This window comes from Podarcis bocagei (genome assembly GCF_964188305.1).
Source record: "Podarcis bocagei genome assembly, chromosome: 1".
Taxonomy (NCBI): Eukaryota; Metazoa; Chordata; class Lepidosauria; order Squamata; family Lacertidae; genus Podarcis; species Podarcis bocagei.
The window spans coordinates 50,082,635-50,110,183 of NC_138125.1; the positions used below are offsets into that span (position 1 = coordinate 50,082,635).

Sequence of the window (27,549 nt, forward strand, 5' to 3'; positions counted from 1 at the left end):
AGGGAGTACCAGTTCCTCTCTCTTAATTATTCCATCTGAAATGGCATAGGACCCTAGGGCTCCCCTAAGAACTTTACTTTCACATTCCAGACTTGTTCAGCTATGGCTGAAATAAGCAGCTGTGGAAGGCTGTGTAGAAATAATAGCATGCGCATACCGAGAAAGCCCCCTTGGGTACCCGATATGCACACATGTAGTCAAATGGCAGAATGAACCTACAAAGTTACCTTACATCATTGGTCAATTCAGCACAGTACAGTCCACTCTGACTAAAAGCTGCTATCCCAGGTCTCAGGCAGAAATATTTCCTAGCCCTGCTTCCCCAAATCCTACTAGCACATGGATGGATGTGCTGGGCTCCAACTCCTATCTGCCCCAGACAACATGGTTAATAGTCAGAGATGATGGGAGGCATAATACTCATACCACATTCGTAAGAACTCAACCGATTACTGTGGCAGATCTTACACTTTGGAACTCTCAGCCTATTGAGATCAAGCAGGCACCTTCACTGTTCTCTTTTTGGTACCTGCTAAAAACATTACTGTGTAGACAAGCCTACCCAGATGCTTAGAATATTGAGGTAATTCTAACTGGTTTTAGTACAGTGGTACCTCGGGTTACAGACGCTTCAGGTTACAGACTCCGCTAACCCAGAAATAGTACCTCGGGTTAAGAACTTTGCTTCAGGATGAGAACAGAAATCGTGCTCCGGCGGCAGCATTAGCTAAAGTGGTACCTCAGGTTAAGAACAGTTTCAGGTTAAGGATAGACCTCCAGAACGAACTAAGTTCTTAACCCGAGGTACCACTGTATTTTATTTTTTGTGTTTTACAGTAGAGTTGTGAGGTTTTTCTTACAATCAAATGATGTATATACATTTTATGTAAACAAACAAACAAACAAAGTAGCTCTACAACATCTAGTTCCCCATCTCTATTTTAGTGGGAGATTTCTGGGGTTGATGCTGGACTTTCTTCAAGGAAAGCATGTGCTCCATTACTTGACCTCTGCCATAAAGAGGTCCCCACACATGGCTAATATGGTAAATAAAACATTCTGGTTGCATTTTTTTAAGTGGAAATCCATACAATGGAGGTTGCAAATTTGATTGGAGCAGCAGAAAAGCTGGGGGACATTTAAGTGTGTCTTCCCCCAGAGCTGCTTTTTTTCTGATAAAAAATCCCCTTGACCACCATTTGTCCCACAAGAAGCCTGTATCCCAGCACCTGAAGGCAAGCAGTAGCCAGGAAAGGAAGATTTGAACAAGAAAACAGGTCAGGAAGAAAAGGGTTTAATACCATTAAAAAAAACAAAACACACACACACAACACTGAGACAGATAAAACTTTGGCGGATCCAAAGTTTGGCTCAGAATCAAAGAACAGTCTTTTTAAGGTACAAAAGAAAGGTTTGAGACCAGTTCAGAAGTTACAGCCCCCATGTGGAGGCTGCCACAAATACTTCCAAATGAGGACCACGTTGATATAGGAGTTGCTACAAAAAGGAGATTTATCATGAGAAATTCCACGCCAGCCTCAGTGTTCAAAGGGAGTGCTCAGTTCAATGCCAATGGAGTTGCTCTTCACACAATCAGGTCAGTCCACATGGTGGACAACTTACAAACATTGCAAACCCATGTAGAACAGTAAGCACTGCACAGCCGTGGTTTTGGTGGCTTTTATTCAGGGCCCACAATTGAATTGGATGTTATTAACTTCTGTACTAACTCCTTAAAAGCAATGACAAACCTAGACAGCATCTTAAAAAGTAGAGACATCACCTTGCCAACAAAGGTCCGTATAGTAAAAGCTATGGTTTTCCCAGTAGTGATGTATGGAAGTGAGAGCTGGACCATAAAGAAGGCTGATTGCCGAAGAATTGATGCTTTTGAATTATGGTGCTGGAGGAGACTCTTGACAGTCCCATGGACTGCAAGAAGAACAAACCTATCCATTCTGAAGGAAATCAGCCCTGAGTGCTCACTGGAAGGACAGATCGTGAAGCTGAGGCTCCAGTACTTCGGCCACCTCATGAGAAGAGAAGACTCCCTGGAAAAGACCCTGATGTTGGGAAAGATGGAGGGCACAAGGAGAAGGGGACGACAGAGGACGAGATGGTTGGATGGTGTTCTCGAAGCTACCAGCATGAGTTTGACCAAACTGCGGGAGGCAGTGGAGGACAGGAGTGCCTGGCGTGCTATCATCCATGGGGTCACGAAAAGTCGGACACGACTAAACAACAACAACTAACTCCTTAACACATACAATGACCAGGATCCAAAGCAGAGTCCACCAATGCTTTTCAATCCATGCTTCCTGCTACAGCTTTTGACACACTATGAAAAGCCATTATTGAGGATTTGGGAAATCTCTGGAACAACATCCAACGCACAGTGAGAAGCTGCAGTGGAAAGACAAAACTGGCAGAACTGGCACCTCCAGCACCTACACTGAAATGTTTTGGTCATGTATACAGAGATTCTTTTCCTGCTGTATATTTTATTTACAACCCTGAGTTTCTCTAAGAAATCTTTTTACCTTGTTTGGGAAACAACAGAAAAGCTGGACATTCTTTGGCTTCTCAAGCTGGGCCTTGGGTAAATGAAAAAGTAAAATTGTAGCCTTGTGCATAAGCTCACAGAACTTACTAGCATGCAGAAAAACAATAAATTATTAGCCTGCTAAGAGGCCAGTATCCTGGGTTTCTATACAGATAGCTGAAGAGGGAAAGTCCTCTCCTTCTGAGGCCAGCATGGAAACACAGGATTCCAGTTTCTTAGCAAATTGGACTTTAGAAATGCCTTTTATTAAGAGGATGGTGTTAGAGGGTCAGCTTTCCTACTTCCATGATCTGGACAGACCGTCAACTAGTGAAGGAGAAACAGAGAGATTCATCCTTCCTCCAGGACCCCATTTACACACCTGGAGTATCTTGCTTCCTATGGCTACGAGGCAAGCTGTTAAATGCAGGGCTGTTTTATTCTATATTGCCCCAGTTAACCAAATAGACTCATACAATAACCTGGATAGTTGAGAAATCTTAATGATAACAGGGGGAAAGCATCCAGAAAAATAGTAAAAGCAAAGAAAATTCCTAAACTATTTCATTGTTGACATTCATACAAAAGGTAGAAAGTAATACAGATCACATAAGCAACGTTATTATAAACTTTAAAAAGAATTAAGACTGAATAGGCAAAAGAAGACCAAGAACTTCAGACCAGTCACCACAGCACGCCACTGCAGAGATGAACAACCCTTTACATTTGATAGCCACAGAAAAGCTTTGAAAAATGAAAAGGCACCACAATGAAAAACCTTTAGAAAACTCTTTGTTCACACTGAGTTAACAGAAATACTTTCAAAGTAGGCAGAACCTAATGTAAGAAAAGCTGGTTATATTACAGAGGATTACAAATCAATCCATTCCACTTCGTTTTGCGATTTTGAGAAATTCATATTAGAGAAAGTGTGGCCACTGTTAAGCAAGTCAGAAAGACCAGGAAATGAAGCAAGAAAAAATAAATGAAAGAAACTGATGGAAAGAACAGATTACAATTGCAAGGCAAATATTTGGCAGGCTTTAAAAGGGAAATACACAGATAAATTGCACCAATATATTTATGGTTCCAACTGATCATGTATTACATTTTAAGAGACCAATGGAGCATAAAACCAAGGGCTGAGAATAGAGGTTTGTTTTGGAGCGGGAAACATCTAGACTGCTTATCTTATCAAAAGCGTAAGCTTTCCAGTTTCTTTGCTGATGAAATATTGCCTAATCAAAAATAGTATGCCTCAGCGCTTAACCAGCTTTAAATCTCTTTTCCATGTGCATAACCAAGAATAAAGCGCCACCTACAGTGTCTGTACTTCAGTTCAGTATCAGTGCTAAGAAGGAAGTGCAGCTAATCTGGGAACACGGAGCAGAAGTAATATGTAGTTTTATGACAGTAACTCCCACCTCACTAAATATTTTATGTTTCAAGATTTCAGCCTTCACATTAAACTGAATAAATGGACCGCGCAGTTTCAGGCACCATTCGCCAAAAGCTATATATGGCCAAGTAACTTAACCTGTTAACTGAGGGCCTAGGCCACTTCACACATCACTTCCTGGTACTTATTTTCGCTTGCTGTACAGTGGTACCTCTAGTTACGAACTTAATTCGTTCCGGAGATCTGTTCTTAACCTGAAACGGTTCTTAACTAGAGGTGTGCTTTCGCCAATGGGGCCTCTTGCTGTCGCTGTGCCGTCAGCACACGATTTCGGTTCTCATCCTTGGGCAAAGTTCTCAACTCAAGGTAACTCTTCCAGGTTAGCGGAGTTTGTAACCTGAAGCGTTTGTAACTCGAGGTACCACTGTACAGTAGTGTGAGCAATGCAACTTGAGAGAAGGGAAGTATATTTTCTCCAAAGGCACAAAGATACAATTAAAAGGTTTAGAACAGAGGGGAAGCTTGGAATTCATTTATTTTTGCAACATGCAGATCTAGTTGTAGCCTTTCCCAAACTTGCCTGAGACAAAAGTATGTCACCAAGCAGCCATGAGCAAGTCTTATATGTTGGAAGGGGCTCATATAAAATACATGCAGCCTCACACAATCTGCTTTATAATATCATCTCATACATAGTTGATATACTCAATACGCTTCTCTTGTTTCATGCTCTTCCCAGTTAGTACTGCTGAATCATACAGCCCAGTATTTTGATATGCTCATGTTCTGATAATTTGTCATTTTGATAATTTTGCGCAGAGAGCTGTTTCAGTATATTGACACAGGCCATCCCAATCTCGGCTGAGTGGTGCGAGATTCATGGGGCCTGGGCACAAAAAGACACGGCCACAGACACACCAGCATCATATGCTTCAAAGAGGCATTATCAGCACTACATTCATTTTTATTGGTTTAAGTCAATTCCATCCTGCCTCCTCATTCATACAAAAATCCATATTTAAATCTGCTTTATCATGTCATACATATTTAAACAGCATTTTCTCTCAATGTATGCTCCTGTCAATGTATTTTATCCTAAAATATGCATTTTTTATTTTTTTTAGCACAGAACTGTTTCACAAATTTCAGGCAAGTGTAAAATCCAAAGGATAATTACACTCCAATCTGCATAGCAGTGTGGGAGTGCAAATTAGATCAGTCATCTTAAAAATGAGACACAAACAATCATAGCCTGATAGCACTGAAAGCCACCAAGACATCCAGGAGAACTAGCACATCTCACTCCCCAGTTGGCCAGCAAAGATCATCCATCAGGGTGACCAAACCTGTTTCTGTATCAAACCTCAACTAAATCAGAGCTGACATTAATCTAGATAATCAGTATCATTCAAGAGTGACTGGAATTGTGTAGCCATCATCTAGTCCCTGGACTAGAAAAAATAATGTGACAAACCTCTGGATGCAGTTTGCCCTTCCTCTAGGGTGGATGCACAGACACAACTTTACAAAGAGAAGCAGGACCTAATCTGCCAGTATGTCCACCTCCACAAAACATTACAAGCCAGGATTAGCAACACTAAGAGAGGAATTCTGTGTTGCGCTATGACGATCCTTTCAGCGATGCAACCATTTCTCTAGCTTGCTAAAAGGATCACCCCTCTCCTCCCCCATGTGCCGTTTTGGGGGTTCCTCTGACCCCCAGAGCTGAATGTGGGGGGGGGGGAGATCCCACTGCACTAGCAGGACTTGTTGCACTAGTTTTCACTAGACACAACTTATCCTTGCACTTCAATCATTGAAACTAATCCAACAAAACCATCAATAGGCATTGCACGAATAAATACAAAGTTGCCACAGATACAATCAACTTTATCTTCAAAGTACTTATCAAGCAAGAGAGCTAATTGTTCTTTCGTAAAATTGTGATGGCCCTGTTGGGGAAGGCCTCAGAACAGCTCTGTTGGATGAGGCTAAAAGTATGTGGTTGCATGCCAGAATTGCTTCTCTGCTGCCATTATTGTCACAGGTTGCATACACTCCATACATTTAAAGCACACATGCACACGGCAAGGAAACTGTAGTTTAAGGATGCTAGGAACTGTAGCTCTATGAGGGATAAACTCCACTTCCCAGTATTCTCAGGAGTGGGGCAGAATGTATTTGAGTAACTTCAAGATGATCTCTTACTTCTGCCCAGTTATTTTTGCTTCAACTTATATGAAGTGATTGAGCTTGCATTAGGATTCTACGCGAAAGCTTATACCCAGAACAAACTTTGTTGGTCTCTACGGTGCTGCTGGACAATTTTTTAATTTTTAAAAATTTATTTTGACTGTGTCAACAACACAGCTACCTACCTGAATATGAAGTTCCTTTGAAATACTTTCTCAATGTGTCATTGCTTTGAAATAAGTGGATCATTATGCTAGCTTTGCCTTAGGAAAAGGAGAATCTAAACTTACAGTTCCAATAATGGTCCAGTCCCCCCTCCCCCCCCCCCACCGCGGCCAAATAGAAAGACTTATGCATTCCTTTGGAGGCCTTTTCATTCATCAACTTGGAATTAGTTACATGATAAACATGCACCACCTAGTGGCTCTTTCCTTCTGCTTCTTTTAAAGTTTTTTTCATCACAACTTGGGGACACTGCTTTTATGAAAACAAGATCTTCAGAAACGGAGACACGCTGGAGACACTGAACGTTTCAAGAGATGATGTACATATTGCTTTATAGCAGTAGTAACAACAAAACTGTAGCAATATTTAAGAAGAGTCGATGGATTTGCTCTATATTGCTGAACTGTCACCAGCATGCATTCTACATACAAAACTGGTTATGTCACACTTAGATCCCACCTTTTCTCCAAGGAGCTCAGAGTTTCTCCTCCTCCCCATTTCATCCTGCCAACAACAATGGGAGGCAAGTTAGGCTGAGAGAGAGTGGCTGGCTCAGGGTGTCTCAGTGGGCTTTATGTCTTAAGTGAGGGTTTGAACCTTTCTCTCCCAGGTTGTACTCCAACACTCGAACTATGACACTGCACTGTTTAGGCTTGTCTAATTCCTACTATAAATCTATTCACATTCTTGTTTAACAAAAGCTATTTGAGCTGATTTCCACATTCTCTACTTTGCCCCCCAGCAGCTGATCAGGCTAGGAGGCACAGGTAATCTTCCCCATGACCTGCTCCCTAATGTTTCCACTTGGAAATGTCAGGGTCTGAATCTGGAACCTTTTCCATGTAATGTACATGCTGTAACACAGCATAGTAGAAAAGCATGCACTTTGCACACATAAAAACTGCCAGATTTAATTCCTAGTACAGTGGAACCTCTACTTACAACCATAATCCATTGCGGAGGTCCGGTCATAACTAGAAACGTACATAAGTAGGGGCACACTTTTCCATAGAAAGTACTGGAAAAGTAAATTGATCGATGAAAAACATGGATTTTACTGTCTAACGAGACCATAGATCCATAAAATGAAGGCAATAATAATGTACTGTACTATAAAATAAATAAGACAATATTGTAGATGGAAAAAAAATAACTTTTTTCTTCTTACGTGCACTGAGGGTGAATGGGCTTACCTGGCTACAAGCTGGGGGTGGAAAAAGGGTCAGTAAAGAGCTGATTCACTTCGGTCACATTTTTTTCTTGCCAGGCCAGGTTCTTCTCTGGACTTCCTCAGGTTAGTTCATCGGCGGGGTTTGGGGCTTCAGTGTGCCCTGCTGTGCCTCTTGCAGGCAACACCTCTTCCACAGCTTCGGGGGTGGGATGGGGCTCTCTCCCCGGCAGCGGAGGCCCCAGTGCTGCCCCGCAGCCAGCCGGACGAGCTCCAGGCTGCTGGCAAGGCCTTTGTTCGTATCTGTAGGAAAGTTCATAAGTCGAAGCACCTACTGAAGGTCGTAACTGGAATCATACATAAGTAGAGCCGTAGGTAAGTCGAGGTTCCACTATATCTCCAGATTAAGAGGATCTCTGCTGTCAGAGCAAAGCAAGACCCTGTTTGTGACAAAGTTTAGTAAAGGTAGGAGTGATCTGAAATGTGTACTGTGTAACCTAACTAGCAAAACTACAGGTTCTCAGCCAGGCTATAAACCTAATAAGCAAAATGTAATGGGGAAAGTCAAAGGCAATTAAAGTGTAGTGTAGATCAGGGGTTCCAAGAGGGTGTCCACAGATCACCAGTGGTCCAAACGTTCCATTCAGGTGGTCTGCAGCATGTCTGGATTTGTGGTTTAAGATCATCAAAGCAAATATTCACAATGATTTTTAATTGCATTTAATTGCTTCTTTTATTATGGAAGTGAGAGCTGGACCATAAAGAAGGCTGATCACCAAAGAATTGATGCTTTTGAATTATGGTGCTGGAAGAGACTCTTGTGAGTCCCATGGACTGCAAGAAGATCAAACCTATCCATTCTGAAGGAAATCAGCCCTGAGTGCTCACTGGAAGGACAGATCCTGAAGCTGAGGCTCCAATACTTTGGCTACCTCATGAGAAGAGAAGACTCCCTGGAAAAGACCCTGATGTTGGGAAGGTTGGAGGGCACAAGGAGAAGGGGACGACAGAGGACGAGATGGTTGGATACTGTTCTCGAATCTACCAGCATGAGTTTGACCAAACTGCAGAAGGCAGTGGAAGACAGGAGTGCCTGGCGTGCTCTGGCCCATGGGGTCACGAAGAGTCGGACACGACTAAACAACAACAACAACAAATGTCTAATATTGCATTATATTGTTCTATGAATTGGATTCTATGGAATTCTATGTAGGAAATCAAACTAGCAATAAAGAACTAAAAGCATACAACAACTAGCACAGCACACTGCAATTGCTACAAGAGGCAGAAAAATCATTAAGTTGTCCTCCAAGATCCTTAGCGATTTTCAAATGGTCCACGGAGAGGAAAGTTGGGGAGTCACTGCTGGAGAAATGATTCTGCATTGTACAACAAAGTACAGTGGTACCTCGATTTACGAACTTAATCCGTTCCAGAAGTCCATTCTTAAACTGAAACCATTCTTAAACCAAGGTGCGCTTTCCCTAATGAGGCCTCCCGTCGCAGGTGTCCTTCCACCGTTCGGATTCCATTCTTAGACCGAGGTAAAATTCGCAAACCGGGACACTACTTCTGGTTTTGCGGAGTTCGTAAACCAAATCGTTCATAAACAGGACTGTTCATAAACCGAGGTACCACTGTAGTTTGCTTTTCCACTGAAGGTCAGTTAACATGTGATGAAAGTATACCTATTTAAAACACTGTGCTTACTCAAAGCTATATTTTTAATAAAAAAAAATTCAAAACATCTTATTAATAGTAGTGTACCAAAAAGGGCACAGAGGTTTCAAGGAGACTCAGACATAATAAACATGTTTTGTAAATTCAGTGCTAAGAGAAATATGAAGTCTACTGAGAAATTGGTTGGAGTACAGGAGTAAGAACACTGGCAAGCTTCTGCTTCAAGGTCCCAGCATCAGACTAAATATATTATGATCTTTGAAATAGGTATTTTGATATACCCAAGACAATGACAACCAAGGATGTCAGAGAAAACAAACATGCTGTAATGCAAATGAATATGCTATTTTCTTCCACTGCAGTGCTACTATATAATATTTAGACTGCAGGATCGAAATCTGAGAGTTGTCACGTAAGTGCACTAGAATTACTATTTAAGGTTTTTCCTGCAAACCTCATTGCTGCAGCAAATATATCTGGATGCTACCATCTTGTTCAACAGCTGCTTTCAAAACATGTTAGATGGCTTAGCCATGGCCTGTTGGCAGATGAATATGGAACTGTTAATTTTAAAATCTGGTATTGAATACCAAAACTTGCTAACAAATAAATAAGCACAGATACTTAACAACCCAAGGATACAGATAGAGATACAGCATAACACTGAATTAAAAGACTATTGACATGCAAGGTCAAACAGCACAGGCAGCAATTTGACTATTTTTTAACCAAAAAGGAAAAATACCCCTACAACTTAAGTTCTCTATCAATTCTTGCAGAATTCCAAAGCAACAAACCTCAAACTTCACTACAAACTCACTAATGAACTGAGTTGGATTCACTTCTGAGTAAGCATGTCTAGAACTGAAATTTGAGTGACATTTAATCTCGTCAAATCAAGGGGAACATTGTATGGGTTTCTAACTTTGTAAGTCTTTTTTCCTCTAACTCAAATTAGATTAGAAAATGTAAGCAATAAAGGGGAAAGCTGCATTTGAAGCATGGAGCCTTCATAACATGGTGAGAGACACATATATTTTGTACTCTGATAACTTCATTCAAGTATCAAATATAATGCAAAATAGCCTTGTTCCAGGATCAGAGGATGAGATCTTCTATATGTTCGCAATTATTCTAAAGAAGCTAAAGATTACATTTTTAAACCATATTTGAGTTCTTGCATTACTGCTTTTTGCACAGACAAGATGCCTTTTCTCCACACCTGCTGTATACCTTTAAATAGCTTCCCATACCACAAAAGTTATGACTACAGGCTGGAGTGTAGTAAGTGCAACGACGTGAGAAAAGACATAAACACATTCATTACAAGAATGCAGCTGATGACTATCTGCCTGTGCCAGATATTTTCTGGCCCAAAATACTATCATTTACAGTTCACAACTAACAAAGGCAGAGTCAGCTTTGATTCATGCCATTCCATGATCAACCAGCCAATCACTTATAAAATAAAAACACTTGCATGCAGAAAAGTGCCCTGGCAAAGGTTTATACTTTCAGATTTTGGAAGCATGCTTCAAAGACAAGGTGATTTAGATTTATTGTGTTTTAGAGTGGAGGCCTCCCAATGCAGTTTAAATAAAATTATAAACTATTAATCCACAAACACACATTAAAAACAGAGCAATAAAAAGAAAAGAAAAACTAAAAATCAAGTAAAACACACAGTAAAACAAATCTAGGGTATTGCTTATAGGTGATCACAATATAGAACAATGAAACAAGGAGATATAATATAATGAATGCAATGAGAAATAAAATAGAATTAAGTACAAATCAAGAAAAAGTAACTTAGAGCACACTAAAAGGCCTGGGCGAATGAACAGTCTTTATTTGATTCTATAAAGGTATCAGACTTGGCACTAGGCAAGCGTCCCTGAAGAGAGAATTCCACTACCAGGACACCATAACCAAGAAAGCCTCCACTTGGTTCCTTGCTCATTGACAAAAATATGTGGAAGAGTGTGCATGTCTGTGTGCACACATTCCTGGCTGCCTGCCTTCTTGAGAGTGTGTGTGCACACATGATGCAAGTGTGCATTGGCCACTTTAGCCATGTCCATAACTGACATGTGGCCATAAGTGGCTTCAGTCAACTCTCAATGAAGTCCTCAAGCCAGCCCTGCTTTGCATCCTTGGGCCCTAAAGGTCATATGAGAAATTTGAGATGCAGGAAGGTGGGAGGCAAACATCACTATAAAAAAAAAAAAGAAAGACATGGTGTAGCTCATTCATATATTTGATGGGCAGTGTAACTCAGCAAAATGGACACATTCAAAAATATCAGCAAAATACCAGAAAATTGATCAAAGAAAATCTTTCCTGTTACTAAAAACTCAGATATCAACATTTCAAACAAGAACTGTTGCATTTCTGAGCATTTTCATTTGGTCCTAATTAAATTGCAGACTGGCTGAGGTTTCCTTCAGCACAACCTCCCATCTGTCTTATTTTTCTACTACCCAAAATATTAACCAGAGTCTCAAGTGGGAGAAAGTTACACATAGCAATGAAAGAAAACCCACCAGCAGTTTATTAGAGTTAAAGCAAAACAGACTTTCTGGAGGTCTGTCTAAAATGCCAATTTTTGACCTCATTTTTGAATGTGGAACTTATTTTTACAGAATTTAAGATGCATCGCCATCTATTTTCCACTCGGTGAAATCTTTTGAGGTGCTCGATAGAACAGAAAGTGACCGTTTCCCATTATTACCGTATTTACTCAAATGTAATGCACACCATTTTTGGCCAAATTACATTGCAAAAATTAGGGTGCGCATTAGATTTGATGGCACATTTATATTCTCCAGCAAATACTTTTTTGGTTTCAAGGTTTTGAATATTGAGGTGTGCATTAGATTTGATGGCGCATTAGATTTGTGTAAATACCATAGTCAGAATGTCTCCCCCTGCCAGAGTTTTATTGTACATTTATCTTATATGTGCCCATCTTGGCTTATTTAAGCTTGCTGAGATGACCAAGTGGATCAAGGATATGGTCAATGTATCCTTGAAGGAGAAAGTGTTCTTGGCCATCCTGAACAAGGCAGTGATCCAGCCACTCCTGAAAAAGCCCAGCCTAGATCCATTGGTTTGTGGAAACTATTGCCCAGTCACAAATACATCCTTTTTAGGGAAACTGATTGAGAGGTTTGCAGCAAAACAATTGCAGGTACTCTGGGATGAAGGAGGTTATCTTTACTCTTTTCAACCTGAGTTCAGGCCTGGTTATGAGACTGAGTTGGCCCTGGTCAATCAGGTATATAAGCTACATGCCCAATGGCCCCTTAAACCACTTGCCAAAACAGAATGCCTAGTTGACATTTTGGGGGCAAACAGCTTGCAAGTCTCATTTTTCAATACAATTTTTTTGGTTCCTGAAATTCAATCTCACTGTGAAGATAAAATATAATGGACAGAAATCTACAGGATGTGTTGCTGTTGTGTGAAAACAGTCACGATCCAAGGATCCCCAGGCATGCACCTCCAGATGGTGAGACGTCAGACGTCATCCTAGCACCCAGGCATCTTCACTTGGTCGCAAGTGGCCAATAGCCAGGTGCAAAATGCTCCTGGTGCCTGGCAGAGTGCAACCCTGTTGTGTTTACTTGATCTTTCAGGAGCTTCTGATCCCCTTGACCATGGTATCCTTATGAAACGACTTAGTGGGATCGGTATGGGAGGCACTGCTTTACAGTGGTTCCAATCCTATCCCAGAGAATTATATTTGGAAAGCTGCCAGAAGGAAATGAAGCCCCCAAGCTTAGAAAGGTTCCTCAGCCCTGCTTTACAGCCAAACAAGAAAATAACAGAGGTAGTATAAAATTAGAATGCAGCAGTAGCAAGTATGAACTAGGAGTGATCAAGTAAATTTTCCAACTATTGTGATTTTTTAATGTTAAAAAGAACCTTTTGTTACCCGCTAGATGTTTGTAATTTACAAGGGAAACAATCCAGATCTTAAAACATGACTTGGAAAAAGTGGGAGCTGACTTATGCACACTTACCTGGGACTCCACTGAACTCAACATATAAGAGCGCACTGTTATTCCATCTTAAGGTGACAATCCCAGGAAACAATCACACACACAAACAAACAAACATATTGTCTAGCACAGTGGTGTCCAAACTTTTTTCAAAGAGAGCCAGATTTGATGAAGTGAAGGGCCATGGGGCCGACCAAAGTTGTTGACCTTTTTTTTTAGGAGGATTGAAATTGTTCAGGCCCCCAGATTATTTACAATAAGATTACAATAAAACTGTCAATATCATAAACAATCATTAGTGGTATAAGCAGATACAATTGTTTAAACGTGATGGCACTGACAACACCTGTCCAAAAGCTCTAAACCAGAGGGCAGTCAAACCATGTGTAAACATAAGTGCTTTGAAAGCCCCAACCTCTCCTTTAGAGACCACGGCCTGTCCTGCCACTGTATTACTTTAAATTGCAATCCAGTATTACTGTATTACCTCCCTTTCTACACTTTTCTGTGGCACTGAAACAGGAAATATTGCACCAGCTTTTTCATTTCTTTTTCTCAACAGCATTATTTTTTTATGAGCATGACTCTTCCAAACGGAACATTGTGTCAAGACCATAAAACTGCAAAAATGCGCATTCTTGAAACACTCGGCTTGAAAGCAGACAGATGTCAGCAAAACTGAAACTAGTTATAAATTCATTTAAACCATAACAGTTTTCAAAGTAAATGTTGTGTTGCAAAATAATAATTTTAACCACTATAAATAAAAGAGAATTTTTACACAATGAAATACTGTTATTTAGATAGGCTGGAGGACATTTCACCCTGCTACAAGGGTAAAGGGAGGGATAAAAGCCACTTCCTGAATAAGAGGGCAGGAGTTAATCAAACTCTACATGGCAATTTACTACAATTTACCAGCGAACTTTTTTTTCTCTCATGGGGAGACCAAAACCCTGTTTGTAAGTAGCAAGGCAAACAGACCTGAACCGATATGTTCTTTTTATTTTCTGAAGTCTGCTTTATTCCCATGGTCCTCTTCTTCCTTAGTTACTCTTAATCAACTTTATATAATTTGGCTGTTGAGGTCTGAGGTTGTGTTGATGCTAGACTCTAAGGGTTAGTGTAATCTCCCACAGGCTTAGACCCTGGGCACATACTTCTTGTGTGAATAAGCGGAGTCTGACAGGAAAGCAAGCAAGCTGCTCTGATCTCTAGGGTGGGATAGCAGCTGGATACCAGCTCTGTTTCCCCGTGAAGAGGAGAGGGATTTGGCCAAGAAGCACAGAATGCACTGTCTCCAGGCCTCTTCATATGTAATTGCCTTGGGCTCCCAGAAACCACCCATGTCTTGAGTTGAGATGATGCCCTAAAAGGGAGGGTGGTGGCAGCATACTAGATAGCTATGAAGCAAGACTGGCCTACCTTAAAAGACAGTTGCACATGGAAGGGTGTAAACAGATTTTCCTAGCCTTCACTTCTGTTAAATCCACTATGAATTTAAATTAATTATCCCAACTTAGTCATGTTCATTAGTTTCAGTAAGTCTACCTTGAGTAAAGCTTAGTTGAATAACACCTCATAAAGCAGCCAAAAAAAGCTAGAAAAGGTTTTTAAGTTCGCCATTAAGACAAACATAAAAAGCAATTCAGAAATTAAAAAAAATATTTAAAAGCCCTCCACAAATTTTGTGGAAGTTTAAAAGTAAGTTACGAACGCGGCAAACCCAGAAGTGTTTACTTCCGGGTTTGCCACGCACACACACGCAGAAGTGATCTGCGCACACGCACAGAAGTGCTTTATTGCGCTTCGCGCACACGCAGTAGTGGCACTCTACTTAAGGACTTTGGGGGGCCCAAACGGCACCTCAAAATGGATTGCGTTCGTAAATAGAGGTACGGCTGTAATTTAATTCTTTTTTTAAAAAATCTGACTACATTTTCGTTCAAGTGTTCAAGGCAACATATTTAATCAATCTAAATGGAGTACAGACACCAAACACAAAACTACTATACTTTTCCTCTGCTGTTTTATGAATTTAAACAGTGATTCAAACCTTCTTTTAAACCGGCTGTTTGTAGTATATACAGGGTTACAATATCAAAAGGATACATTAATAAAGTAAGCATCAATGCTTAACTTTTCCATTCATTCAGCATCTCTGGAAAACATTAAAAGCTTCAGTCTTCTTAGCATTCTGTCTCTATGTTCTTAAGGAAGGGCAAAGTGCAACATCTCTGGATTGCTTTCTATAGCTCAAATTTACAATGTTAATCAACTGAAATGAAATAACTAAAAGACAGAGGTATTAAGAACTTCCATACACATTATGTAACTTTCCACTTTGCCAAGAATGCATCATATTTGCTCTAAATGCAAACAGAAATGTCGTTAAAGTCACTTTTTCAAAAACCATTTTCCTGGCTCCTTTTTAAACGTGTATCATTGAGTAAGATGGTCTGGGCCATTACCTTTGCACACAATTTTAAAGGCATGGATTAATGTTTTAGTATTTCAAGACACCTGACAAGTTTTATAGCCGGTTTCAAAAAATAAAATCAACCCCTACCATGTTTCACAGGAACTTTTCTTCCTAAATCTAATGTATGATTGACTGAGGCAAAAGCTACAAGAACCAGAGCAGTCAGAGGCAGAAGAGTTCACAGATGGATCACATCTCTCCAACACATTTTTTCCCTTAAATTACTCAATACAGTATGCTTCCTACACTTACAGAATGCTTAAAAATTCTATCACACTAGGCTTCCTGGGGATTATTCTTCTCTAAAATTGTTCTTAAGGAAAAACTTGTCTAAAAGCAAAATATTGCTTTTGACACAGATTTAATTAACTCTGCTCAAAAGCTACCTAAGATTTTGAATTTTTATATTTGGCCCTGCTCTTCCTCTAAGGAGCTCAGGGCAACTTACAAATATTCCCAATGTGATCCCATTTCCAGACAGTTTACAGGGCCAAACTACTTTCAGCATTAGAATGTTGGACCATTTTTTGACCCTCTTATACGCACACATGGCGGTGGGGCAGAAGTGCTACTCTTTATATGACAAAGTCTTCCAGTTCTCACCCACCCACCCAAATCTGTTCTGGATACTCCCTAAACGCCCCAGAACAGAGAGCAGGGGGCACTCAGGAAGAGGGGTGGGAGAAGTTCCACTGCACAAGCCCTTGTGTGAACAGGGCAACTTTGTTGGATATATCCCCAAGGGAGGAATCCACCATTGTGCTTTTCTGATAATTCTGTCAGTGCAAGCATTTTGGCTTGCCAGGCAGAACAATCCCAACTCTTCTCCCCACCACACACTATCCTGGGGATTCTTCCAACCCCCCAGAGTCAATATAGGGGGGCACACAGGGTGGAGGAGGCGGGGGGAAGGCCACACTGCACAAGTGAAAGTCTTTGCACAGGGCTTCCACCGACAGGACACAGCTGAACCTCACCGCATATCACTTTAACTCAACAAATCAAACACAGTCAATAATGCTAAGACTGCCAGGAGGTTCCCTACATCTCCCTCAAATATTCTGACACGTGCCTGTCCCCCAGATCAATTTGTCAGATGGAGTGTTATCATTTTCAAGTTGAGTACATTCCAGTTTCTTCCTATGGTGGTGTTACATTTAAAGTTCAGTTTTCTTTTTCTTCACTGAATAGAATGTTTTGTTCCAAAAATTCACCTTCTGCCCAATTACATTAATTAAGATGATCCATAGAGGCCCCAAACCATGGATAATTGGAACAAGAGAAGGAGAGTTTTTTCTCTTGCCACATCAGACTTTGTACATCTGATTTATGGAGATCCTTGTTTGCCTTCTGCTGCAGTGTCCAGGCCTTCATGTACAGCCAGTGTTGGGTCTTTAATCAATTAATTGTATATATTTTTTTAATTTTCTCCAAGTAGCCACCCCTAAAGGTAAAGGTACCCCTGCCCGTACGGGCCAGTCGTGACCGACTCTAGGGTTGCGCACTCATCTCGCTCAAGAGGCCGGGAGCCGGCGCCATCCGAAGACACTTCCGGGTCACGTGGCCAGCGTGACGAAGCTGCAACTGGCGAGCCAGCACCAGTGCCGCACATGGAAACGTCATTTACCTTCCCGCTATAAAGCGGTACCTATTTATTTATTTGCACTTAGGGGTGCTTTCGAACTGCTAGGTAGGCAGGAGCTGGGACCGAACGACGGGAGCTCACCCCGCCGCGGGGATTCGAACTGCCGACCTTATGATCAGCAAGTCCTAGGCACTGAGGTTTTACCCACAGCGCCACCCGCGTCCCTGCCCAAAAAGGTAGCATATTTATTATGTATTAAAATAATTAGTAAATTTATAATTAGTAAAGTGCTAAGCATATCAGCTGAAGGACCAGAACCACTAAACATATGCCAAATGACTAAAGATGGACACACTATATTTCATTAAAAGCAATGTTCAAATTTCCAACCCCAAAGTATCTAGTAACTCTAGATAAAATGTAAGTCTAATAAAGTGGTCATATTGTGAAACATTTTCCATTTTATTATGATGCAATACAACCTCAGTCCACATTTGCCAAGTTCAAAATATCTCACTGCTTAGTCAATGAAAATTCAACACACACAAATTTCAGTCCTTGAGGGAGACAACAGCAAATGCCTGATGATGCCTGATGATGCTCAGCCAAATGCCTGATGATGAAGCATGCCGCAATATCCTCATGATATAAATCCACGCAGAAGAGATGGGCAACCCATCTCTTGTGCCCGCCATCCAAACTACTAACAACTTTGCACTTGAATACATATGCATATGTGCACAAAGTAAAAAGGGAGAGAAACTTACTGGTATTGAAAATTCTTCAGCCAAGTACTTCAGTATTGATGCCTCCCTACTCAGCAAGTTGCTCCTTTGCTGCAGGTTGCCTTGAAGTTTTGTATCAAACTCTTTTCTGACTACAGAAGCAACAGAGTCAATTACTACTAGTTTGGCATTCTTTGAAATAATTTCTTCTTCCAAAGATTCAATCCTGAAAACAAATTGTAGCATTCATTTAGCAATGATACTATACCAGGATTTAGAGTAAGTGTGTTAGGTGCCATGAGACATGCAAGTGGCAAAGTTGGTACAGAGACCTGATCTTTCCCTTTAAACTCACTTATTGAATCCTGTATGCCAACAAGGTTGAGAGCTATACCTGTGAACATGCACATATCTTGCAGGATAATTTCTCATTTAATCAAGCAAACCTTGTTCTACACTCATGAACATTCACCAGTCAATTTCAATTCATTTATAATTACCAGTGTACTTCCACGATGCATGTGTTTTGAACACGTGTGTTGCTTTCACACTTTAAAGCATACATTTAAACATGTTGGGCAAGGCAACATTGTCTGTGTGTTTTGGTATACTTCATTAAAATAGTCCATAAACCATTAATATATCTTAAAATATAAGCTAAAAAGAATAAGCAGAAGGAAAACAAATTGATTTGCAATAATATTTGTAATAGCTCTTCTTTCAAAATAATAATCTTATAAAAAGATTGTTCACAGGCAATTGCTTTGCAGGGGTCAAATGTTACAAGTGCAAACATATACTGCTACCAAGATATCAAGAGTTTTCTGTACATGAATAGTTCTAATAGAACAGAGAAGCCCATTGGTTATAAGCAAGGCTTTCTAAACACTCAGTGCAATTTTGCACAGAATCTGCTTTCTATCACTGACTGTGGATCGACATTTTCCATTTCATATTTTGGTCTAACCCTCTGTAAAAGGGCAGGTACAAGTTTTGCAGGCAGAAGGTTATAGGTTCAATCCCTGATATCTCTAGTTAAACAAAAACATAGCTACCTAAAAAAACGCAATCCTAACATATAAAAGCCTCACTTCCTTTGTTTATTGTACACACAGCACACTGAAACACTTAGAACAGTAAAGAACAAGGTACAAAAATAGTTTCCTTTAGAGTCAGCAAGTGTCAATGTGTTTCAGACAGGAAAAACATAGTAAAATACTGTAATGCTAAGCCTTAAGGCATGTTATCATTCTGTCCAACCATTATATATTCTGTGTAGAATGTTTTTTACACATCTAATACACTGCTGGACCCCAGAAAGAAGTCCTACCTTTTCAACACACTGTGACAGGTGAATTCCCGATAAAGATGAATTCTGCTGGCAATTAAAACCAGCTTTTCTTCTGTGGTAAAATAATCAGGAAAACGGTGCCGTGCCATCTCAAGAAGCCTGTTAGGAACCCAAAAGACATGTCACTGACGTTAATAATAACAATAATTTTATTATTTATTTATACCACGCCCATCTGGCACAGAGGATGTGCATCTGAATTCAAGAATGTTTTGCAAACTTTCAAGTTCATTCTCAGAATTTCTGAAAATGAAGAGAAAACATACATACACAACCAACTAAGTCTCTTAAAAGGTGAATAGAATTTGCGATCCAGCTTCATTACACTATTTGAGGTTATGACACTGATTTTCAATGGAGGCAGATTTTCTACTTCGTTGCATTCCATAAATGCTCTCTGAATAAAGAGAGCTCAAATTAACTGATTTTGTAACAAAGTCTAAAGTCAACTCCTACAGAGTGTCATGTTAGCTCAAATACATAATAAAGGAAATGAAAAAACAACATGGAAAAGCAGTAAACATATGGCAGCAACAATTCTTCAAATGAGAACACTTCAGATGCCCCTGAAGGTGTCAAAATAAACTTCAACAGGCCTAAGTTTACAGCCACACACTGCACTTTTCAGATTTGACAACAGGTCTCCCCTTACTGCAATAGCAGAGACAGTCAAGTTCCAGAAGACTTTAAGCATGTGAGGCCTCAAAGATCTGGCACCATATGTGACTTGCCAGAGCAGATACAACAGGGCACCTCAGGCTTACAAGCTGCTATGCCCTCTTCCACCTTCCAGAGCCATACAGGATCTGGACTCTGTATATGTTTAGATCTTGCAAAGGCTGGATGCGGATGACAGATTTGACAATACAGGGGTTTCAGATTGCACCCTTGCAATATGCGTTGACATATGAAAAACGGCATAAAGATCTCTCTCTATACAATGGTACCGCTGGATGCGAACAGGATTCGTTCCGGAGCCCCATTTGCATCCTGAAGCGAACGCAATCTGTGTCTGCGCAGTCGTGATTCGCTGCTTCCACACATGATGTCATTTTGAGCGTCTGCTCATGCGCGAGCGGCGAAACCCGGAAGTAACGCGCTCCGTTACTTCCAGGTCGCCACGGAGCGCAACCCGAAAAGGCTTAACCTGAAGCGACTTCAACCCGAAGTATAACTGTATGTATGTGTGTATATGTGTGTGTGTGTAAACTTACCTTTCAGCACTGAATGCAGATTCTGTATCAATATATATAACTGCCCCATCCAATCCTCCCAAGCTGGTGGGAAACGTCGCCAGCAAGCTCATCATAATACAAAACTGAGTCTTGCCACAACCTGATGGACCAGTTATCTAATAACAAAAGAACACGTATGAAGCAGCATCATACAAAAAAGACAAAACCTTTGTTGATTTTTATTTTGGCCAACGGCACACTATTCACTTGCGACTCATGTAACTTAACATTTCACGGTATATCTCAAACTGATGGCAATGATAAGCTGAACCTTAAAGGTTCAACTTCTAATCCAAACACACACTTTAGTGGAAAAACAAGCAAACCTGTGGCAGGATAACAAAATTATATATTATTCTGTGAGATTTTTTGTAGCTTTTTAATATTGCTTTTGTGTATATGGGCAATCCTCATTCTGCATGGGGGTTTCACTCCAGACTCCCATACGTGTCAGTATAGAGCACACAAACCCTCTTCACACCCGCCTCACCCCTTTTGTGATGCTTTGGGACTATTTCCAGGTTCGCTGCCGTACACGTGTGTGCAATCGCAAGTCATTCGGACACACCTAAATCAGGAGTATTTATTATTCCATGAAGTAGTATATTTGCTTTATATACCGGGGTGGGGGGTGAAGTCTAAGAACTGGTACACTGGGCACAGTCCTGCCAAAGGTAAGCAATCTTATAGAGTAATCCTATACATGGCTGCTCAGAAGTTAAGACCTATTAAATTCAGGTTAAGCACATATAGGATTACAGCATCCAAATCAAATTGATTCCAATGGGCAAGTTGAGTAAAACTTAACTTTGTCCCACCAAGGTCAGCAGGGCTCAAAAATATTTACCTTTGGCTCACTGTACCCATAAATTTTGAATCTGCTGAGGGAATGAATCCACCAAGCAGTAATATGCTGACTCTTTAGAACAATGTAATTCCCAAACCTGTTGAGAATTCATAGTTCATCTTATTCCAATTTTAATTTGAAATCAGGTGTCCGCCCATGTAATAGAGACCTCACTATGATAACAGCATTCAAATTTTCCTCTTTGGAAAGAGACACTTTTCTTTTTCAGTTAATGGTATGTTATTTGCAGAACATGAGTTGACTGACCGCAAAGAGTTACTTACAATTCAGTTTCCAGTTTAAACCGCACTAGTGGTTTGGAAAAAAAGGTCCTGTGCCAACAGAGTTTCCTGGCTCTTAGAAAACAAGCACAAGATCTGGCAGCAGAGGATATCACTTAAACCTTTACTTTACATGGCTCATGTAGCTGAGTTCCAACTTTCCAACCACCATCATTGTTGGATAATGTAAGAAGAAAGACAGGTCAACTTTTTCAGAAAGATTTAGCTTAAAAAGCGTAACCACAAAAAGTAGGGAATAAAACACTATTCCTTTGAGGTAAAAGTGCAGGCTATGCATTAGCTGTCGTTCCAAGTTTAACATAAACAGTCCGAGAAGAAAATAAGCTAAACTGAAGCTACATTTGATCAAGATGGAGTATTGCACTTTAGGGGTGCTCATCTGCAATCTCAGCTTCATAACGAAGAAGTAGTACATAGCAGTGACATACTGCCATATGCTTCCTTCTTTATATTATTATTTAATGCATTTATATCCCACCATTTTCTCCAAAGAGCTCAAGGTGGCATCCATGGTTCTTCCCATCCTCATTTAATCCTCACAAAAGTCCTGTGAGGTAGGTTAGGCTGAGGGACAGTGACCAGCCAAAAGTCAGCCAGTGAGCTTCATGGTCAAGCGAAAACTCTGGTCTCCTAGGTCTTAGTATGACACTCTAACCACTATACTACATCGGCTTTCAAATTGTTGCTGTGCATGATTATCACACAAGCATCCACATAAAAAAGCTTAATTACACAATGGGAACACTGTCTGGAGTTTGATGCAAGATAAATACAAGCATAACTTTTATGTTTTGTTCACAAAGCAATTCCTCAAATAGTTTCTGCATTCTGACATCCCCCCCATGTATTCTTCAAGTTGATTATTCTAAAACATGGGAAACATTTGGCAGTGTTAGCTCGTCTTCACTGAATTTTCCAGGGTGACCAAAACTGCTAATGGATATTACAAAAGAGCATATCTTCTATCCATTATTGTATGAAGTATCTCACAAATGGCCATGTCAAAATTCTGAACTAGAAAAATAAGTACATTTTTATCAGGTTGATAAGTTCAAAAGAGCTTCTTCCTGTCAGGTGAACAGGAAAGCTTTGCAAAAGAGACTTAACCTGTGGAGTTATTTTAACACTCTCTTGTTAACTATCTAAAGATGAAGAACAGTGTAGGACTGGAATGAGAGGGGCTCTTCATTTGCTACACTTTTCATGTAGGAAAAGGTAGGAAAACCCCATGTCTCTACTGACAATTATCACTACACACAGTGAAACAGACAATCTATAGGATGCTTTTGCACTTTCCCCTGCAATTTATTTTAGAAACTTTATACAGTGGTGCCTCGGAAGACGAAATTAATTCGTTCTGCAAGGACTTCTCCGCTGTCCGGGGCGATTTAAAAGCCCCTGGGAAGGCAGGCAGGGGGGACAAAGACTTTCGCCCCCTGCCCGCCTTCAGAAGGTGTTCCCGCGCCCCGCCCCACTTCAGAACAGCTTTCCGAAGTGGGGCGGCTGGGGCAGGTGTCCCCGCCCCCCCCGCCCCACTTCGGAACAGCTTTCCGAAGTGGGGCGGCTGGGGCAGGTGTCCCCGCCCCCCCTCCCCACTTCGGAACAGCTTTCCGAAGTGGGGCGGCTGGGGCAGGTGTCCCCGCCCCCCCTCCCCACTTCGGAACAGCTTTCCGAAGTGGGGCGGCTGGGGCAGGTGTCCCCGCCCCCCCACTTCGGAACAGCTTTCCGAAGTGGGGCGGCTGGGGCAGGTGTCCCCGAACCCCTCCCCACTTCGGAACAGCTTTCCGAAGTGGGGCGGCTGGGGCAGTAGTCCCCGACCCCCCTGCCCACTTCGGAACAGCTTTCCGAAGTGGGGCGGCTGGGGCAGGTGTCCCCGCCCCCCCGCCCCACTTCGGAACAGCTTTCCGAAGTGGGGCGGCTGGGGCAGGTGTCCCCGCCCCCCCCTCCCCACTTCGGAACAGCTTTCCGAAGTGGGGCGGCTGGGGCAGGTGTCCCCGCCCCCCGCCCCACTTCGGAACAGCTTTCCGAAGTGGGGCGGCTGGGGCAGGTGTCCCCGCCCCCCCGCCCCACTTCGGAACAGCTTTCCGAAGTGGGGCGGCTGGGGCAGGTGTCCCCGCCCCCCCGCCCCACTTCGGAACAGCTTTCCGAAGTGGGGCGGCTGGGGCAGGTGTCCCCGCCTCCCCTCCCCACTTCGGAACAGCTTTCCGAAGTGGGGCGGCTGGGGCTGGTGTCCCCGCCCCCCCTCCCCACTTCGGAACAGCTTTCCGAAGTGGGGCGGCTGGGGCAGGTGTCCCCGCCCCCCCGCCCCACTTCGGAACAGCTTTCCGAAGTGGGGCGGCTGGGGCAGGTGTCCCCGCCCCCCCGCCCCACTTCGGAACAGCTTTCCGAAGTGGGGCGGCTGGGGCAGGTGTCCCCGCCCCCCCGCCCCACTTCGGAACAGCTTTCCGAAGTGGGGCGGCTGGGGCAGGTGTCCCCGCCCCCCCTCCCCACTTCGGAACAGCTTTCCGAAGTGGGGCGGCTGGGGCAGGTGTCCCCGCCCCCCCCACTTCGGAACAGCTTTCCGAAGTGGGGCGGCTGGGGCAGGTGTCCCCGAACCCCTCCCCACTTCGGAACAGCTTTCCGAAGTGGGGCGGCTGGGGCAGTAGTCCCCGACCCCCCTGCCCACTTCGGAACAGCTTTCCGAAGTGGGGCGGCTGGGGCAGGTGTCCCCGCCCCCCCGCCCCACTTCGGAACAGCTTTCCGAAGTGGGGCGGCTGGGGCAGGTGTCCCCGCCCCCCCCTCCCCACTTCGGAACAGCTTTCCGAAGTGGGGCGGCTGGGGCAGGTGTCCCCGCCCCCCGCCCCACTTCGGAACAGCTTTCCGAAGTGGGGCGGCTGGGGCAGGTGTCCCCGCCCCCCCGCCCCACTTCGGAACAGCTTTCCGAAGTGGGGCGGCTGGGGCAGGTGTCCCCGCCCCCCCGCCCCACTTCGGAACAGCTTTCCGAAGTGGGGCGGCTGGGGCAGGTGTCCCCGCCTCCCCTCCCCACTTCGGAACAGCTTTCCGAAGTGGGGCGGCTGGGGCTGGTGTCCCCGCCCCCCCTCCCCACTTCGGAACAGCTTTCCGAAGTGGGGCGGCTGGGGCAGGTGTCCCCGCCCCCCCGCCCCACTTCGGAACAGCTTTCCGAAGTGGGGCGGCTGGGGCAGGTGTCCCCGCCCCCCCGCCCCACTTCGGAACAGCTTTCCGAAGTGGGGCGGCTGGGGCAGGTGTCCCCGCCCCCCCGCCCCACTTCGGAACAGCTTTCCGAAGTGGGGCGGCTGGGGCCGGTGTCCCCGCCCCCCCTTCGAAACAGCGTTTTAAAATGCTGGGGGTCGGGAGCGAAGCGCTGCCGACCCCCAGCATTTTAAAACCTTCCCGGGACAGGGGGAGATTTTAAAATGCTGGGGGTCGGCAGCTAACGCTTCGCTCCCGACCCCCAGCATTTTAAAATCTCCCCGGGACAGAGACTTCTCTGCTCTCCCTTGGAGATTTTAAAATGCTGGGGGTCGGCAGCGAACGCTTCGCTCCCGCCCGCCAGCATTTTAAGATCACCCGGGGCAGGCGGGGGGAGAAGGCAGGCGGGGGGGAGCAAAGACTTTTGCCCCCCGCCGGCCTTCAGAAGAGGTCCTCTTCTGAAGGCCGGCTGTGGGCGAAAGTCTTTGCTCCCGACCGCCAGCATTTCCCTATGGGCTTTCGTCTTGCGATGCAAGCCCATAGGGAAATTCGTCTTGCGAAGCGCCTCCAAAACAGAAAACCCTTTCGTCTTGCGGGTTTTCCGTCTTGCGAGGCATTCGTCTTGCGGGGTACCACTGTAATGGTACTTTTCACTAAAAGATTCTTAATGCAAAGATTAGTAGTTCAAATGAGTTTGAGGCTTAAATTTTGAAGTTGGTTTTGTTTTGCTTTTTTACAATCAAGCAGTATATACATTTTAGGAAATAAATACATGAATTTGGGTGGGGTGTGGGAGACACCCTTCTCCGCGGGCAAACCTGGGCTATGAAACTCCAACTTGCCCTCTCTTTGTCAACCTTTGGCCACCTGCTAAGATGTTCTTTTTTCAGCATTTGACCTACCAAGTTGAACATTTTTTACCATTCTGCTGATCATGTTTGCTTTATCTGCTGTGCCACTTTGCTTCTCCCCAGTATTTTTTACTCCTGTGTTGCACAAAGTTAAGCTAAGGTTTGGCTTAGAATGTCATCCAAACCCAGGCTCATGGTTATGTTGTCTCCTTACATTCTTGGCTAAACCTTGTGACTAGTGAGGAGAGAGCTTCACTACAAGCACAAATTCAGATGATAAACTAATCTAAAATCTGGCTCAAGTCAGTGCAGTGCTGGAGTAAAAAAGACCAGGGAGGAACAAAGTGCCTACAAGCTACTCTCAGGAAGCCTGAACATTCACATGATCCCACTGCAGAAAAAAGAAACACTGGTTACATTCAGATGCACCACAAAACCATGGTTAAGCCAATTAGTTTGTATATGAAATGTGTGCTGATGCAAACAGCACAGCTGTTCACACTTTGCTCCTTTCCTCCAGCAGGAGAACAGACCACAGAGTGGCTGGTTTCATATTATGTCTGAACCAGCTTCTGTGGTTTGTTTATCTCAAACAAGCCACCGTTGGGAAGCCAGGAACAAACCTTGGCTTCAGAAAGTGGCATGCTTGAAGCTAAGCAAACCACAAGGTGTAATGTATTCATAACACTAAGCAAGTGCTTCATGGCTTGTTTTCCTGCTGGAGAAAGTGATAAGCAAAGTGGGAACAAGCAAACTGTGTAGACTAGATCTAGAACACAGACTAGAATGGTTCATTACCATTAACAAGAAAGTTTACAGTGCACATTATTTTTAGTGATCAATTGGAACTATACAGAACCAGTTATTAATGTACAAAAGGATTCAGTTTGTCACATTTTAAACTTATTAATGAATAGTCACCCTTTTTATGTAAAACATAAAACAACTCTTCTATTACAGAAAAAGAAGCAGCATGATTGGCCAGCTTTTACCTCTGTAAGAGAGCCACAGGCAATCCCACCATGCAATATTTTATCCAGATCTCCCAGTGTTGTGGGCAAGAATGTTGATGAAGGGTTGGTGGTTCTTTTCATTTTCATTTCATAAACCTACAATAACCAAAATCAATTAGAAAAAGATGTTGCGATCAACTGGTAAGAAAAATGTCTGGTATTTGTTTGCTCCAAGTAGAATTTCTTAGTGCTTGGCAAAAAAAAATGCCATGTACTTTCTCATCCTTTAATGAGATTTCCCTCAATCTTCCGACCAAACCAAACACCACAAAACAATATTAAAGACTGTTGTGTCTATCAACATTTTTATGCTACAGCCTTCAATTTATATCTTGTATCATCGTGCCAAGCTTTAAAATATTTTCCCCTCTTTGGGACAATATGCATCATTTAATGTGCAAAGTACCACTTCAGAGAAAATATTATCCTTGTGGTTAAGTACAGCTGGAAAACATACACACGGTAAAAACCACAAACCAAGACAAAACTAACTGGTTCCAAAAAGTCTGGGTTCATTACAAGGTTTACTGCACAAATCTAAACCTGTCTGCTTGGAATTAAGTCCAACTGAACTCAATGGGGCTTACTCACAGGTAAGTGTGTATATAACATTCCCAGCTTATTGAGATTTTTGTACAGAGTTGTGAAGCTTTTATATACATATTTTTTAAATCTAATAAAGTGTTTAACATGAACAACAGGTACAAAGCAAGCAGGTTCTTTTCCAAAAACCCTTTGCCCCATTGCGGCCCCATGAA

The 27,549-nt window shown here is 42.7% G+C and overlaps 1 protein-coding gene across 19 annotated transcripts in view; it reads right to left on the bottom strand.

Moving 5' to 3' along the window:
* The window catches only part of RAD51B (RAD51 paralog B), a 403,358-nt gene that overhangs the window by 362,834 nt on the left and 12,975 nt on the right, over positions 1–27,549 (bottom strand). For all 19 annotated transcript variants that reach the window (XR_014012866.1, XR_014012867.1, XR_014012868.1 and 16 more), the window contains 4 exons: positions 26,771–26,887; positions 20,569–20,705; positions 19,334–19,453; positions 18,046–18,229 (listed from right to left, as the gene is read on the bottom strand). Coding sequence is in view for 13 of the 19 variants with exons in the window: in XM_081212884.1 (XP_081069010.1) it covers positions 18,046–18,229; positions 19,334–19,453; positions 20,569–20,705; positions 26,771–26,887 (558 nt within the window). In the remaining 6 variants the exon portion in view is untranslated. The remainder of the gene's footprint in view (positions 1–18,045; positions 18,230–19,333; positions 19,454–20,568; positions 20,706–26,770; positions 26,888–27,549) is intronic.